The sequence below is a fragment of the Ochlerotatus camptorhynchus genome, unplaced genomic scaffold (genome assembly GCF_037179485.1).
Source record: "Ochlerotatus camptorhynchus isolate MF236.1 unplaced genomic scaffold, CSIRO-AGI_Acam_v1.1 ptg000310l, whole genome shotgun sequence".
In the NCBI taxonomy this organism is placed as follows: Eukaryota; Metazoa; Arthropoda; class Insecta; order Diptera; family Culicidae; genus Ochlerotatus; species Ochlerotatus camptorhynchus.
Genome location: NW_027040798.1, coordinates 45,823 through 63,206, shown reverse-complemented (window position 1 = coordinate 63,206; position 17,384 = coordinate 45,823). Strand labels below are relative to the sequence as shown.

The following is a 17,384-nucleotide window of genomic DNA, read 5'->3' as shown; positions in this document are numbered from 1 at the left end:
AATTTTGCGCTACTGTTTTATAGAAAGTTTCAGTACATCAGCGGGGCTTATTGTAAGCAAAATCTTCGGAAGCATGCGAGCTTGAAATGGGCTAATGGGTATACGGTAGAGCTATCACCTTCGAACTCCAGAGTTCAAACTTTTTGCAGTCATAAAAAAATGGTTACAGGTAGATTTTATACATAATACCACTGCCAGACAGGAGTGTGATTGTAGATACATACAGTACATACAATAAATGAACGAATGAAAAATTGCATCAGTCAAATGTGTCAAAATTAGTCTGTTTTTTTTTATAAAATATTTATTCCAATCCTAACATATAAACATGTCTTACAAGCTACGCTATTCTAAACTAATTACAGGCATTTATTTCTAAGAAAAATTTGAAGCTAGGCAAGGAGATCATATGTCGTTCTGTTTCCAAAATATATTGACTAAACTGAACAAATTTTCTTAGAATCATAATTTTGTCATCCCTGCTAAACTCTTCTAAGGTTGGAGCTATCAAACTGGAAAAGGTTAAGAAGCGCATTAAACGAGGATCAAATCTGTTTAGTAAATGTCTAATAAAATAGTTCCATGACTGATTGACCGAAAAACGTTTACAAAATATATGCTCAAGATCTTCGAGGAATCCGCATGATAAGCAATTAGGGTTGTCAGCAATACCTATGCGATACAAATGAGCTCTGTGATCAATTTTCCTATTATAAAGTAAATAAAGAATAGATTTTTCATTTGAGTTCAGGTTCTTTAAGTTAATATTATTCCAGACACGTGGCCAATTGTTTTGTTCTTTAGTTTCAATAGTTGGTCTAGGCAATAATCCAATTTTATCAGAATATAGTTTTGTCATAGAAAAAGGTTGTGTTAGATCATGTTCGTAAAACAAATTCATGAAAGAAGGATACATATGTGGTAATATAGTTACAGGTTTCCTAATGACTACTGACTACTGATATTAGGCAGAATATAATTTTTCAACAAACACTTGTCGGTCGAATTAGGATTTATCCCAGGCTACTATTGTAGAAAAACGTAATTGATAGATATTGGGCGGAACGCGTCGGAATGTTTAGAAAAATAGGGCGCACGCTTGATCCGGTTTAAGATACATTGTTGACTGCTTTCGGGAACGTGATTTCATTTTAATAACTTACTTGTTTGACCAGGGCTTAAGCAATCATCACGCCGGTCATAGCTTGTTATGATAGCCTGAACAATGCGTAAAGAGCAAACCGCGAAACATTGAACGTCGCGTGAAAGTGGAACTTAATGAAGGCCTAAGTGCTTTTTCGTAACTTTTAGTTTTCGGATTAGAAAAATCATCGGTTGCAGGACAGTGTTACCGATTGATATTGGATAATCGAAAGCTATGTTGATCATTATAACATTAAATTTTGAATAACAAATGATAAGACAATCTTATTTAAATGTCGTAATAATACCTCTGACCAAGGAAAAATGATTTATATAGTTTTCATAAAAGTTGACGATACAAATACTAATGAGGAAAGGAATTCCGCATTTCCTTTTCCCAAGTCCTTGTCCTCTCCTTCCCTTCCCTTCTTCTCTTTTCAGAAAGCGAGTAATGGCGCTATAACCATATGCCATATAGGGCTAGGATAAGAGTTAGTGCTCAGGTCCCAACCGCTAGAAGAAAATGGTAGCGAGCAAGGGCGCTATAACCTAGGCGAATACAGCATTCCCTCCGTATAGGTTACGTCCGCACACCGCTCTCTGTTGTCCTTCGACTGAGGTCGGCTGGATCGATTGAGGGATGGCAGTGGGTTGGCGGTGCCGTCCACGCTTGTACGGAGGGAGGACTGTACGCTCGAACACAAGGGGTAAATACCTGTGTTCCATCCCAGGATATCGGACAACCAAGGAGTGTACATTAACTTTCTTAGCTCTGTCACTCCCAACGATTTATATAGCCTATTTTCAAATCCTGCATACGGAGCGGTTGGTACGGTATGTCCCCGCTCTTTGATTACCTGTGGATTAAATGTTAACCACTGTCTATACTTATTAAGTAGACATGGTAAACATTCACTCCCACAAAAATTAACTAAACGCTACACAGTAGGCCTGGCCGCTTTATTGTTTGTTTCACATCCTTGATGTGCAGCAGGCATTAATAATGACAAGAAAAATGATAGATGTATCATTTTCCAGGATTCTTTCAAGTACTGGCTGTGTATGTGTAGACTAGACTAGACTAGACTAGACTATTGCTGATGTTACCTGCTTGTCCGGATTGTGAAGAATTGTGCCTTTGCTGGTAGATCTTCTTCGCCGCGTCATATGACAATCCCAGATCAATTCGTATTTTGGCGATTTCATTTTCGGCCACGTAAACTGGACACTTCCTACTCTATGCAGGGTGTTCAGAAGACTTGCATTTGGGGCAATGTGGTGCAAAACGGCAGGTGACTCCTCGAACCACTTCGTGGTCACCAGCGCACATGCCACAGATTTCTTTTTTCGCGCAGCGCAGTTTTGTATGTCCAAACTTCCAGCATTTGTAACACTGCATGGGAGCAGGATAATATGGCCTGGTTTGTACACGGAGGTATTCGAGGTATTCCGGGTAATTCTCCGAACAGAAGATATGCCTTGCCCTGCTAGGATGTCTTTTACTTCCTCCTCGGTAAGATCTACCACTTCGTAGTTGGGAATCGGATGCTCTTCGATGCTGATCGTAGTGTGATCGTACAGTTCTTTCAAAGATTTCAATTTATCTACCTGCTCTGGTCTTCTGACTTTCAGGGCGTAGCGGATTCCTCGATTTTCGGGAAATGCACGCTCGATCAGTCCGCAACATTGCGTTACGGATAGACTAGCCACAGTCGGATTTTTTGGTAGCACAGCTGGTTCAACTGGTTCTAGTCGTAGGATTGTCAGTGGGCCATGAACGTTTTGTGGGTCCATCCATTCGGGAACTGTACGTCCCCTGTATGATCCATCAATGGTATTACAACCCGTTGCTCCACCACCAGGATCCCCATCGAGAGTAAAGTCCCATCCCGACTTCATAGTCGAGATGGCATGGGAAGGTACCGAATGAACAGAACCGATGGTGAAAACTGCCTGTAACTCTGCAGCATAAGTTCAGCGAATGCGTACGCGTGGAGCCAGCTTGGAGACTGCTGCAGCGGAAGATAACGATTATACTCAATGGATGGCGTACACTCTCGATAGAAGAACTATAAAGGCCGCAACTGGGGAACATAGAAAGAACCAAAAAACATAGAATACTCAAATTGTTCATAAAATATGTCACCTTTGTTATGTTGTGTAATAATGTTATTGACGTAGCCTCATTAGAATTCGAAGTTTGAATAATTATTTTGTAATTACTTTTTAAACTTTCTGAAAAATAAACAAATTGTACATGTAAAAAAACAGCTCCTTATTTATAAATACATAAATAAATAAATAACTAAGGTTCTTTAACTCGATATCGGGAAGTAGAGATTTGACTTTAAATAAATAAATAAACTCTCTATTCTCTGTTCTTGTCTCAAACTCTATTCTTAAGTATTGATTTTAAATTGAGGTGTCAATTTAATTTCTAGATTCTGGAGTTTTCATTATTGATTGTCAATACCTAATACGGAGGGATTGATTTTTTAATTTTCGTTGCACAGTTCTTAATTTACGTCCTTGTTCTCGTCTTGTCTTGATGCATTGTTCTGGATTTTTTTAGTCTTAGCTTCTCGGTGTATTGAACAAAATGACTAGGTATAAGGCTTGTCTGAATCAAGTGTGATGAAAATTGCTTTCCATTCATGTAAAATATCAATCTGTAGAGTTTTTTATTATTATTATTTTCATTCGTATTTATAATATCTAAATATTATTCAGTACCGGACGCCAAAATGCAAAATAAAAAAAATCTAAACACTTAAGAAAAAGATTCGAAAAACACTTGAACAGTACCTGACAAATTGCTACCCAGCGTGCTCCACAACGAACGGTACCAGCCTAAATACGGATCTCTATACAATAATTTTATTCGTAGCGCAATAAAGCGCAAATTCTCGGCATCTCTTAACAACAGCAACAGCGAATCGACGTCGTTTTCCACCTTGGTCTAAATGCTACCATCCTCAACAACTATCTGACCTATTGTCGTCCTCCCTCTCATCCGCTGCTAGGTGGGGCAGTTTCGCAAGTATTCCGAATCGAAGTACACAACCGTGATGGTTATGTCGTCCCGGAACAACCGGACAATGTCCTGCGGCAGTGACAGCATGTGCGACAGTTTCGAGTGCTCCACGCCGTAATCGGTCCCTCCCAGCGAGTTCCGTATCAGATGCGTGGCGGCGTTCCGGTCCAGCGGTTTCTTCTGCAGTCCCGCCTTACGGGTGCTCAACATTTGACTAATCTCACCCAGCGTGATTTCGTGCTTTGGCAGTTTCAGCGGCTGTAGGAAGGCTTTGCCGTGCATGTGTTCTCCCACCAGGTGGACGGTCTGCATCGGGCTCATCGTGTCCCACAGGCCATCGCTGGCCAGTATCAGGAACTTATCCCTGGGAGTAAGTATGTGATGGGTAATTTCCGGACAAGCGCTCAGATAGGGCGGAGTGAGATAGTACGGAGCGATGACCTGCTCGCCGAATTGCGGAACGACCAGCTGTTCCAGTTGCTCTCGGGACCACTTGTAGCGGAAATCTCCCATGGCACGAAGTGGAGCCAACTGTCCTAGGAGACGTTCACCCCGGATTACCGTGTCCCGCTCTGTGGCCGGGTGTTCATTCAGTAGCCGACGAACCTCGCCGACGTTGTCGCTGTTGTGTTCATTGGTGAGCTTCTTGGCGATCCACTGACCTGATTGTAAAGGATTGATCAACGGATTATGTGAACAAAACAACGGTTCAAGCGATCCAGCCCTCACCTGTATCGGTAACCGTTCCGAGTACCGCGCTACAATCTCCTACCGAGGAGATATGCAGATGAGGACCATCGATGTGTGCCACCAGCGCCACGGCACCACTCATCGCCACCGACATCGTTCTCAGGCTGGGATGCTCCACCGCTTCCTTCGACAGATCTTGATCCAATCGCAGGAAAGCATTTTCCAACACCTGGTGCATCTGAAATCCAGCTAAAGTCGTGTCCAACAACTCGTTCGCAAATAGATTGAAGCTCCTTTCGTAGATGTCTTTGATCTCGCTAACAAATTCCAGCTAAAAATAAACACACATCACTTATTGATCCCTTCCCTCTGCTGTTTCACCATTAATCCTCAAACCTTATCGTTATGGCAGTTGATAAATGAATGACTCTGGGCCCCGTTCAAGATGTGCACCTTCAAATCGTCCGGAGGAACCAATGAAGCGGCAACGTAGCGCATTAACCGCTTGCTAATGACCTGGGAACAAGCGGGACCCCCATGGCCGTCGAAGATACCCAGCAACAGGCCCGAAGTGTGCACGCAGGTTCCCTCGGTGCGGGAATCCTCGATCGGCGAGTTCGAAGCCAGTTGATTAGAGTCGTAGCACTTTACCGAACCACCCGCAAAATCCTGCGTGTGCTCGTTTGCCCTAAGGATACAGTTGACCTGTAAAGTACATAATTTTAAATTCAGTTATAAACCAAACTTTCCTACCCATCGAACCCACCGTGTCGCTACCATCATTGTAAACATTGATAATCGACCCCGACGTATATTATATGCACATAGATATACGACGATGAACAAGGTTAGGTTGTCACCGAAGTTGAAAGGATTCTCTCCTTCCTTATCATTGCATACTTACATCATACGGGGACAGTTTCGGCGGCCCGGACGGACGGTAGTGGGACACAGCCTGATGGAAGCTTCGGTAACATGCTGCCGTCAGCAGATGACTTCGCTGGACCAGCAGTTTTTGCACAAAATTAGGCATTCCCCGATTGGTACCTAACTGTATAATCGGAAGAATCTGTTGAGTAACCGCGAGCGAGTTTTGGGCACCCGCTGCGTGAGGAAACCCGCGAATAAAATAAAAACCTAGACTGCACCGCACTGTAATTGCACCAGCTGTTTACATAATTTGACCTTGTTGACAACGGGACACGAGTTTTCTGTAGATTTTCACGACTTTTCACCGCGAATCTTATCACGAATGCGTAAAAGTTCAATATTCAATCAACACCATCAGGAACATCACCGTTTCGAACTGTCAAAACTTTGAAAAAGGAAAACATATGGTGCACTGCACTAAACAGCGGATTGAAATTTATCGTTGGGGGTGTTCAAGTTTTTTCGCCTGCTAAATAACAAAACACCGAAATTAGCATGATCTGTTGAATATCAAGTACGTTAACATTAATGCAGGGGCAAACGTGTCAGAAGGGTATAACTTGAAACGTAAACAATGACTTTGAACCTCGATTTCTCTTGAATGACCACACACCCACGGAATCTGACTACACCAGCTCATAGAGCAGACATTTCTCTGTCAGATCAGGCGTAACATTTGATAATGGCACAAAAGCTTTTGTAAACAAAAGTTGTAAGGCCCAATACACGCGAACCAAAGAACGCCCACGTAAACCAACAACATCATCGGCTGGGGGAAATTTTCCCCTTTCCGAAAATTGTATTGGTTTGCGTGGACGTACTTCGGTTCGCGTGTAAAGGGCCTTACAACTTTTGTTTACAAAAGATTTTGACGTAGGACTACGTCTTTGATTTCTATATGGGGGTACACTTTGTGAAAACCGAAAATGAAACATGTAACAAATTAAGAAAGATTTTGAACGTTAATAACTCAGCTGCCCCTGGTCCAATTTCAATAATTTTATCACCAACCCGCATAAACGCGAACCGTAAATTGACCTTACCTAAAATGGTTAAAAATTGTTTATAATCCCTGTCAAACTTTAACTGAAATGGTTATGGAACTTTACATGAACGTTTAATGATAAAGTTTCAACCTTATGTATTATGGTTTTTTGGAACTGGACCTTACAAATAATAGGTTGTTAAGAACCATTACCATTCCAAATACTTGTTTTCTCCATACATTTTCAGAAAGAGAACTATATAAGAACGTTTTTACTTATGATTTGAGAACATTAATGGTAATGGTTATGGTAGTCAGTAAGGTCCATTAATGGTTTTGTATTATCGCTCAACTTTACGAGGAATATATCGTGAATTGGTAATCAGTAAATTACAGCAACCAATTCGGGATATATTCCACATAAAGTTGATCGATGTTACAAAACCATTCGTGGGCCTTACTGACTACCATAACCATTACCATTAAAGTTCTCAAACCATAAGTTAAAAGGTTCTAATATAGTTCTCTTTCCGAAAATGTATGGAGAAAACAAGAATTTGGAACGGTAATGGTTCTTAACAACCCATTATTTGTAAGGTCCAGTTCGAAAAAACCATAATACATAAGGTTGAAACTTTATCATTAAACGTTCATGTAAAGTTCCATAACCATTTCAGTTAAAATTTAGCAGGGATTATAAACAATTTTGAACCATTTTAGGTAAGGTCAATTTATGGTTCGCGTTTATGCGGGAATCGATCAGGAAAATGGCTACGCATCGATAACAATGCTTTCGAATGTTGATTTTCAACAAGAAACTATTGAAAACTGGTAAATATCCAGCATTGTTCAAAAGCGTCGAATTAACTAACAAATCCACCAATTACCTGCATGCATATGCTGCTTCTCCAGCACAGTCGTCAGAGAGTAGTAAGTAAACGAAACAAGTCGAAGTGGCATTCGCCTCCGCTACTCGGGCGCGTGCGAATAGGGAGGATGGAATTGCGTAATATTTTGCACACTCATCGCCATATTCAGAACCAAACGCAAATTCTTGGAGATAACTACCATCCATCGTCTGGCTCGCAGTGGCGGTGTCTGACGTATCTCCGGTCTGATTTACGAGGTGTGCTGAAGGTGTTCCTGAAAAATGAGATCCGTGATGCTGCGTTTGGACCCAGGCTTGCTAGGGTGAGAGGTAATCACGCTAACCACCGGCGCCGATATCTTTCAAGGTGATATCACGGCGAATGAGATTGACCCAAATTTGAGTTTAGTTATCTCAGAAATAATAAATAAAGTGCAGGAACTCAGCGATGAGTAAATTTTGTCTCATGTTTTCCTAGGTTTTTCCTGGATTTTCCAGGGAAAAATTCCCGAATTTGAGAAAAGTAAATATTGGATTCACTCAGTCTATTGGTACTACTCCGAGACTGAATAAAATTTTCGTCAATTTCCTCATTTTCTGGCAGATTTTTTAGATTTTCCACAGGAAACCATGAGACAAATTTATTCATCGCTGAGTTCCTGCACTTTTGGCGATTATGAGTGAACAAATCTCAAATTTGGGTCGTTCTCATTCGCCGTGTATGCCAAAGGAAAAGAGCCAGTGTCGATACTTGATAGCAAACTACTCATAATGGGAGGAGTCTTTGTAGCTTTTATACCACTTGGTTGCACATCATTCTGTTTTAACCTGAAAAGATATAAAAGAGCGCTGCTGTATGGCATTAGTTCATTTTCGCTTCGGACGGCGAGGTGAACAGCAATAGCAGTAGTAGGAAAGTGATGGCTAGTCCACTCCTTCACACCCAAAAGGCAACAATTGACTGGTCGTGGCAAAGGAGGAAAAGGTCTGGTAAAGGAGGCACCAAGCGTCATCGCAAAGTTCTTCGAGATAACCGCCATCGGTCGTCTGGCTCGCCATGGCGGTGTCAAACGTATCTCCGGTCTGATCGATGAGGTGTGCTGAAGGTGTTCCTGGAAAATGAGGTCCGTGATGATGTCACCTACACTAAATACGCCAAGCGTAAGTGGCCATGGATGTCCTCTTCAATAAAACGGCTTTTTTTAGGGCCATCAAGCTTACATCAGTAAAGAGTTGGAATAGAATTTATCTGTGCTTGTTTGTCCATATTCAGAACCACAAGCCCCCAACAACCACACAAAATGCTCTCCAGAGTTGTAATCTTGTAACCAAACTTGGAAGCAGGGGTGCAAGTGATTTTGATTGATTCTCTTTGAAAAAAATTACTACAAATTTGGTACGCCTACAATTCAAAAACGGAAAGAGTTGAGATAATAGAAAATTGATCAATTAAAAGAACTAAATGCTCTTCACATTTATTCCGTACACTAGCGGTCCTACGTCAAGCATCCGTTCGTGCCCCTAGGCACAAACCCTTCTATTTTTGTGCCGTTATCAAATGTTACGCCTGAGATGATATAGTTAGTTTGAGTGGGTGTGTTGTCATTCGTAAGAAACCGACGATCCAAGTCATTCACGGAAAAACGAGTCTATGCATTAATGAATATTTTTCAACCACTTTTGGGAGCTTGTTCGAGCTGTCATAGAGTGGTTTAAATGTATAGCAAAAAAGTGTATACAATTTAGACATTTCAGGGGAAAACCATTTTTCAACAGAAGTGTTTAAATTTTATTTTTATTTTATTGGCTGAAAAAAAACTTGACAACAATCATTTTTAGAAAACGCGGCAGCCATCATTGATCAAGTTTTCGCAGGTAGATATATATTTTTTATAGTATAATAGATACAATTTAATAGTAATTTATCATTCTCTTTTCATTTCCAGAGTTCGGTGAGAACTACCAGAAGAAGCAATCAACGTCGCCAGCAGTGGGAATCAGGAATTGCTACTTCCTTCGCAATCGAGTGGCGGACCGAAAATGAAGTTTTTTCCGTTTCCGACTTTGGAGAGATGGAAACAACTTTCAATGGAAAAGCAATCACTAAAATGACCTTTCCCAACATGATTTCCGGTTCATTACAGTCTTTCCCAAGCAGTAAGTACTACTGTAAATATTCTTCTTGCCATGGTATTAACACCACAATGCGTCGATTATAGACTGAATCAGACTAAATCGTCCTCCTTTCAGCAGGCTGAAACGGTTTTACAACATCATCGGCATGGCAAGGTATCATCGCGGATGGACCACTGGCGGAGCACCGACCGATAAAATCAACAAGACTTCGTCTACACCCACCGCGGGTTTGGCTGACTGCGGGATCATCTGTGATACAAAGCATGATCCATTTCATCGATATACTGCAGAACGTCGTGGCGCAAATAGTTCCGGCCAATGGAAATCATGTGTGGCCCACGATCATGTATGCCCACGATCATCAGATTTTATTAATAATTGTGCACCTGTGTTTATTCATCAAGAAATACACATAACTTTTTATTGGTTTTTATTTTATTGCTATTTTAATAAATTATTTTGAAAATATGAGAAATCAACCATTTAAAATCCTTCCGGTGTATAAAATTTAACCACTTTTGAGAAAAACGTCTTTATTCATTAATGATTAAAATTTAATCACTTTCGAGAAAAACGCGTTTATTCATCCGATGAGTAAACAGCGTTTATTCATTATGAATATGTGCGGGTTTTCTCGAAACTGTTTAAAATTTAAACATTAATGCATACTTTTTTCTTAGCGTGTTGTTTACGTTTCGAATTAGAGCCTTCTGACATGTTTCCCCTGAATTGTTAAATTTAGGTACAGGAGAAAAAAAATAATTCAAGCAAAACTATTCAAATCGACGCATCTGATTTTGTAAACAATCACTTCATTCAGCGATTTGTGGCAACTGCAAGCTCACTCACACGAAACTAACAACACTACCCTAATAAACGGGTACCATACACTAAAAACGTCATAGATGGTACGACCATACCACATAAAGTTGAGATGATATCCCGAATTGGTGGTTAGGCTCCTCTAATGGTTATTGTTTATGCGGGTAGCTAGTAGACGAAAGTGTATCCTACCTGATGATGGTGTTCGTTTGCGTGTGTGAGTTAGCAGTTAAGACTCGAGTTAAGACAAATCATCGATTGAAGAGATTGTTTACAAAAGCAGATACGTCGATTCGAATAGTTACGCTTGAATTTCTATTTTTAATGATACAATGCTCACACAATGAATATTAATCTTATGAGATCACATTTGTTTCTCGAAAAAATAAATATTTTTTTTATTTTAAAGATGCTTAACAACCTCGTTAACAACCCCCCTTTTTGAACTGTAAATTCAGGGGAAACATGTCAGAAGGGTCTAAATCGAAACGTAAACAATGACTTGGATCGCCGGTTTCTTACGAATGACAACACATCCACTCAAACTAACTAAATCATCTGACAGAGCAATGCTTGTTCTATGAGATGGTGTAGTCATATTCCGTGGGTGTGTAGTCATTTAAGAGAAATCAACGTTCAAAGTCATTGTTTACATTTCGAGTTAGACCCTTCTGACATGTTTCCATGAATTTCTCAAACACCATGATTATCATTGTTGCGAACCATGAATTTGGTAGTTATTTTATGGTAATTGACAAAAATGTCCAATGTGTTGACAGTAAATATCACTCGAAATATCATGAATACCATGACAATTAAAACCATTGTATTTTTATTGGATTTATGACTGGGCTGATTATGTTTCTTGTGTGTTTTTGTTTGTGGCATCGTGAGGTTTCAGGGTGTTTCTGTGTCGAACGAGCTGTCAAAACGTCATGCGGTAACCACACAATGAGCCGGCACCGGTGGTGTAGTGGTAAGCGCGACTGCTTTCTAACACCCCAATGGATCTGGGTTCAATCCCAGCCGAGGTCTGTGGGATTTTTCTGAGGCATAAAAATCTCTGGTCACGTCTTCCTTCGGAAGGGAAGTAAAACCGTTGGTCCCGGCCCATGTGTGTTGATGAATGGGTGCGATATCCTGTGGAAGCTACCTTCCTGCACATTCGGTTGCCGTCAATGGATGGCAATCGATGTCCGTTGGTGATTGGCACTAGATTGCGGAACAGAGACCGACGTTAAATAAAGGAAAGAAGAAGAAGAAAAAGAAGAACCACACAATGTTTTCAGGCAAACCATGCCTTCCACAACGTTGATCCCTCTGCGATCATAATTGTTTATTGGTGTTGACGGTGACTCTGGAGCTTCTACTCCTATGGTAAAATCCAATAAGGAATCATCAAACTATGCGTGATACATGGCGGACTTTTTGCTATCCTTTCACTGCACCGAAAATTCCCATAAGAAAAGTCAATCTTTACCTATTTGTTTTTTGTATTCACTGAACCAAAACATCCGCAATACTTCGAATGATTATTGCATTGCTCGAGCCCTTTAACAATATGCATTCGAATTTCGGATGATTTTCTTATGGTTGAATTCGTCGTTAGATGATGAACATCCATATGACTGTCATCCAAATACAGGATGATTTTCGTTTGAAAATTAGCTATAAAACATACGGCACTCAGAGGACAAACATTTAAGAATAGTGTGACATGCAAGTGCTTTTAATTAGATTTATAATTGGATTATCTACAATTCCATACTGAATAGCCATAATAAGCCATTCCATTATGGATACAAAAAATTTTCGTGGTAAAGAAAACCTCCTCCACCACGAATTAGCCAAACATTGGTTTTCATCCTTTACCTTTGTTCGTAACAGCTCTGATAGCGATGCATATGCTTCCACCTCGTTTGTCAGCTTAGATCAGCAAAAGACGTTCGATAGAATTATTTACATCATCGTTTTGAATGATTTGCGTTATGGGGCTGAACCAATACCATATGCATTTCCATTTAGTATGACAGTCATTCTGCAGAGAGCATTACACTGAAACAAATCGACATGTACCGTTTATTGGATCCATCTTATAACATAGCAATGTCAGCAGATTTATTCATTCCATGTGATGATTGATAGATTCCATTGGATTATCACTTAAAAACTATGACTGCGATATGGAATGATTTCTATCGTAATTTCACATACTTAGTACTTGATAATACTTTGCTTCGAACGCGGTTAGCGATAGGTAAGAAGTATATGAATATTGTCTGATATATTTCATGGTGAAAAACTGTTGATATGTCATGGGTGGGAACAGACATCTAGAAACTAATGGAAAATCATATAAGTTTGCACTATGAGAAAATCCAGTAAAATATACTTGTTTTCATGATGAATATTGCTCACTAAAATATATATCTTATAAGATAATGATGTATATTTTATTGGAGTTGCTTTTAATGATTTTTGACGTTTGTTGATATGTCGCGTGTAAACAGACATGTAGAAACTATTGGACTGTCATTTAACTTTGCAGTATAGGAAAACATGTATATCTCATTGGAATAGCTTTGATAGCCTTTGATTTTTGAGGTTTAAAGATTGTAAACAGATCTATCCCAATCATTTAATAGTCATATAGATTTGCCTTTTAAGAAATCCAACAGCAAACGTTTGTTTTTGCATGTTTTTCTGGGCTGAATATCGCTCCCAATAAAATACATCTTACATGATTGTTCTTTATAAATTATTGAAACAATTTTCAACGATGTTATCGTACACTCATTAAAATGATTAGTTGAACTAAATACTACTAACAACAATGATACTGTATTGAATAATCTTTGTTTGTTATTGTTTCATAAGATAAGGGGTTCCGGAAAAGAATGTATTGAGATTGAAAAAAAATGATTCTACTGCAATATTTACTTTGCTATGATCCTAATTGTAAGCCTTCTACACGGCTAATTCAGATTCCAGCCCTAGTACTCGAACTTCATGAACCAGTTACATCAACTTATATAATTTAGTCGTTGATTTATTGCACACAGGTGCATTAAGAAAGATTTGAACAAACCACACCACCGAAACGGAACATAAATTTGTCAGTGCTATTTGTCTTCACTCTAGCATTCCATGTCGGGAGAGCTGTTCTTACTTCATGCTATTTGAACGAGCTCAATCTTGAAGTCAGCCGTGGCCCAGTGGAATCGAGCGCAGACACCGAAAGCATCACACCTCAACAGTCCTTGATCGAATCCCAAATCAGCTACAATAAAAAAAGGCACAACTGTGAAAGCTCCCACTGCCTGATGTTTATTTTTCGATTTATTTTTAGAAATCGATTAAATATATGTGTCAAAAGAAGAAGTAAATTTCATGTTATTTTCACATAAACTTTACTTCGATTGATTTATGACACATATATTATATTGTGGTGAAAAGTATAGCTTATGCTTATCGGCTTCAAATCCATTTCAGTTAATTATTATAATTTGATCGATTTTCATTTATCATACAACGATCATATAAAAGTTACCAAATTATCAGCATTGTAAATGTATCAGATATTCATATAGAATTTACCTGACACATTTTCAATCATATAATTTTCAATGGATTATCTTATAGCGCAAATTTATAAGATTTCCACATAACAGGAATATGTCATATTGGTTCAGTGTACGCATTTCAACTGAAGGCCCTATCCCTTCTCATGACAAGTTTCATCCTGAATTCGAGAGGAAAATCATCCGATTTCAAAACAACCGTCATCCGGTTGCAGCTATCATTCGAAAAAGCGATTTCGGTGTTTTGTTTTGAATGGTCTGAGCACAGACAAGCAGACATAACACATTGAATATTTCTCACTTTAAAACATCGTCGCTAAAACATTACCGCCATCTGTTGAATACACAGTGGTAGGTAGTACGCTGAACAGATGGCGGTAGTGTGTAAACGTCAAACGCAAGGGAATTGACTATGCGCGCAACAGGTGGCGGTACTACCAACTACGATACTTTTAAATCGACTGTTAAATGCTTGTTCGATGAACAACTTGCCAGTGTTATGTCTGTTTGTCTGTGGTCTGAGGTTTCATTCGATCAGAGGATGATGTTTGTGTACAGTATACTTCTGCGTGAAGTCAACACGGAGAAAAAATAGTACCCAAAATTTGAGTTCTATTTACTTAATATTGAGTTTAGCCTCTCACTTACACTCTTTATTGTTGTCAAAAAAGGAACGAGAGATTCGACCCAACGGTATAGTTCAGCCCAATAAGTTACTTTTGAGTAAATTGCATATTCTCAAATTTACGTAAATTAAACTTAATTTGGGGTAGAATATACTTAAGAGTAGGTAATTTTTTTGCTGGTGTTAAATGGAAACTACTATACGCGATTTACACAAATTTGGGTTATTGGGCTGAACCCTGGAATAGAGGGAAAGTACTTAATTTTGGGTAGTAGTACATAGTTGAAGACGCTAATTTCAAGTAACAGACTAAAGTGGTTATTTTTATACGATAGATGAGGAGACGACAGGAGACGATGACAGGAGCACATACCGTGGTAGAAGTAACTATAGCTGCAATTCCCCTCACCATCCCTCTCCTACTCTCTATATACAATTTTCAAACTGCCGTACTCTATCGGAACCAGGGCGTCAAAATATCAGCTTCAATCGACCAAATCGATGCGACGAAGAGACTGCTGGCTTTCTTTTTCTGTTAAAGTCGAACAGCTTCGCAGCATTCTATAACCTCAGTCGGCGTGCACATACAAATTTTCAATCGCTTGTCTCTCTTTCTCCCGTCGCTCCATTGGGCTTTCTTTCAAGCTTCGGTGAAACGGATGAGCGAAAGAGCGCTCGACTTTGATAGTTTTCTCTTTCATGAAACACATCAACAGAGGTTTCATGACGTACATGACGGAAAATGAAATAACACAATTAAAGCATTTCTCACGTGAAAACACGTGAAGATTACACGTAATATTTTTAATTTATCTTCCATCCATATATTTATCAAAAACGGGACATAACGCATTTTAAACAAATTGAAAGATCGGTGATAGAGTGTTCGTGAAAGGGGATTGAAAGCCATAATGAGGTTCGTTTAACTAGAAAATCGACGTTAGTTACATTGAAAGCGATGAGCAAAGCAACGACGAGAAGTTCCACAGCCAGCGTTTCCGTCTAAGCGTGCTTCTTTTTCACTATCATTTCTTGCTGATAGTCTAGCTAGGCGTTATAGAAATGAAGCGTCGAACACGTATGTAGGAGAGAAAAAAAAACACGAGTTCATTTTAGAGCTTCGAAAATGTAGAGCCCTGATCGGAACTATCAACTCTATACTTTCATCTCATCATCTATCTTATAAAAATAACCACTTAAGTCTGTTATTTGAAATTAGCATCTTTAACTAAGTCAATCTTTGTTAGCAGAGACGGATATTCGCCGGTGCCATCGACACCAATTATTCGGAAAAAAAATCGTCAAGGAACAAGCCTTTGGGAAAACCGGGTTCAATCGGATAAACGTGTATACTTTGTGAATCACAAGAATCGAACAACGCAACGATCCCCGAACTCAAGGCCAAGAAGCGAACATATGCTTGCCGAACCTGGAAACAACCCTATAATTTAAAAAATACCGTAAACGAACGATAACCCAAATCATAGAACTATTCCACAAATGGTTCGTATGATACTCCGAACACGTCGTTAAGCAAAATAATCATACACATCCATAATAAAATGTATATGATTCTTTAGTTTAACGACGTGTTCGGGGTTGGATGATACCATTTGTGGAATAGTTCAATCAGTTGGGTTATCATTCGTTTATGGTATTTTTTTACTAGAGATTTTACTCGGGATTTTATTAGGGAACCCTGCAGTATACTATTGACGAGTGCACGGATGGATTTGAGTTCACTCACTCGACAAAAAGTGACACAACAGCGGGGCCCTGTTTACTAAAAATGAACTCATGAATGATGCTCGCGTAACATTTGAAAAGCGCCTATCAACTTTTGTAAATAATTTGCTAGGTCCTTTTCACGAGAACCGAAGTACGCCCACGCAAACCAAGAGCACTATCGGGAAGAGGAGAATTTCCTCTGCCCGATGGTGTTATTAGTTTGCGTGAGCGTATTCGGTTCGCGCGAAAAAGGCTTAACAAGTTTTGTGTACATAAGTTGATAGACCCGTTTCAAATGTTACGTGAGTATTATTCATGTGTTCATTTTTAGTAAACAGGGCCCCGCTGTTGTGTCACTTTTTGTCGAGTGAGTGAACTCAAATCCATCCGTGCACTCGTCAATAGTATACAGTATATATCAGTGTCAACATGTCAAAGGGGCGTAATTGCTTATGTAAACAATGAATTTAGTCGTTAATTTCTCGCAAATAAAAGCTCACTTCTCCAAATTAACAATGCTAACTGGTGGAGGAAACATTCCTCTATCTGCTGATGTAATTAATTTCCATGTGTAAGCTTTTATTCCCGAGAAATCGACGGCTAAAGCCATTGTTTACATAAGCAATTACGCCCCTTTGAAATGTTGTCACTGATATAGCATTTCAACTGCGGAACTGCACTCAGTGTAAACGTGAGCGGACAGAAGGTTTTCCCCTGGCATTTAACTACCAGTGTAGTTCATGAGCCCATGCAGCATTAAAAAAAATCAATAAAATCCAACAAACGTCATCACAGGAGAAGAGGTATAAACAAAAATGGCGATTGTTTTACTTTGAGCAGTG

At 39.5% G+C, this 17,384-nt stretch overlaps 1 protein-coding gene across 2 annotated transcripts; it reads right to left on the bottom strand.

Annotated features, from left to right (window-relative positions):
* Nucleotides 1–3,867: 3,867 nt before the first annotated feature.
* Pdp (pyruvate dehydrogenase [acetyl-transferring]-phosphatase 1-like protein, mitochondrial) lies at nucleotides 3,868–6,160 on the bottom strand. Of its 2 annotated transcripts, XM_065229232.1 has the most exons (5): nucleotides 6,005–6,160; nucleotides 5,772–5,918; nucleotides 5,264–5,572; nucleotides 4,907–5,198; nucleotides 3,868–4,839 (listed from the first exon to the last, which is right to left on the bottom strand). In XM_065229232.1, exons 2-5 carry the CDS (start codon nucleotides 5,898–5,900, stop codon nucleotides 4,163–4,165), a joined length of 1,407 nt encoding a protein of 468 aa, XP_065085304.1. In that variant the 5' UTR covers nucleotides 5,901–5,918; nucleotides 6,005–6,160; the 3' UTR covers nucleotides 3,868–4,162. The 2 variants fall into 2 exon arrangements, with proteins under 2 accessions (XP_065085304.1, XP_065085303.1); XM_065229231.1 differs by lacking the exon at nucleotides 6,005–6,160 and having other exon boundaries at nucleotides 5,772–5,982.
* Between the last annotated feature and the right edge of the window lie 11,224 nt (nucleotides 6,161–17,384).

Bases quoted from the DNA above. Each gene is read 5' to 3' on its own strand.
- Pdp (XM_065229232.1), bottom strand. From the start codon at position 5,900: ATGCCTAATTTTGTGCAAAAACTGCTGGTCCAGCGAAGTCATCTGCTG. The intron at 5,573-5,771 runs GTAAGTATGCAA...TGTACTTTACAG, and splicing joins CGAAACTGTCCCCGTATGAT to GTCAACTGTATCCTTAGGGC. The intron at 5,199-5,263 runs GTTTGAGGATTA...GTTTATTTTTAG, and splicing joins TCAACTGCCATAACGATAAG to CTGGAATTTGTTAGCGAGAT.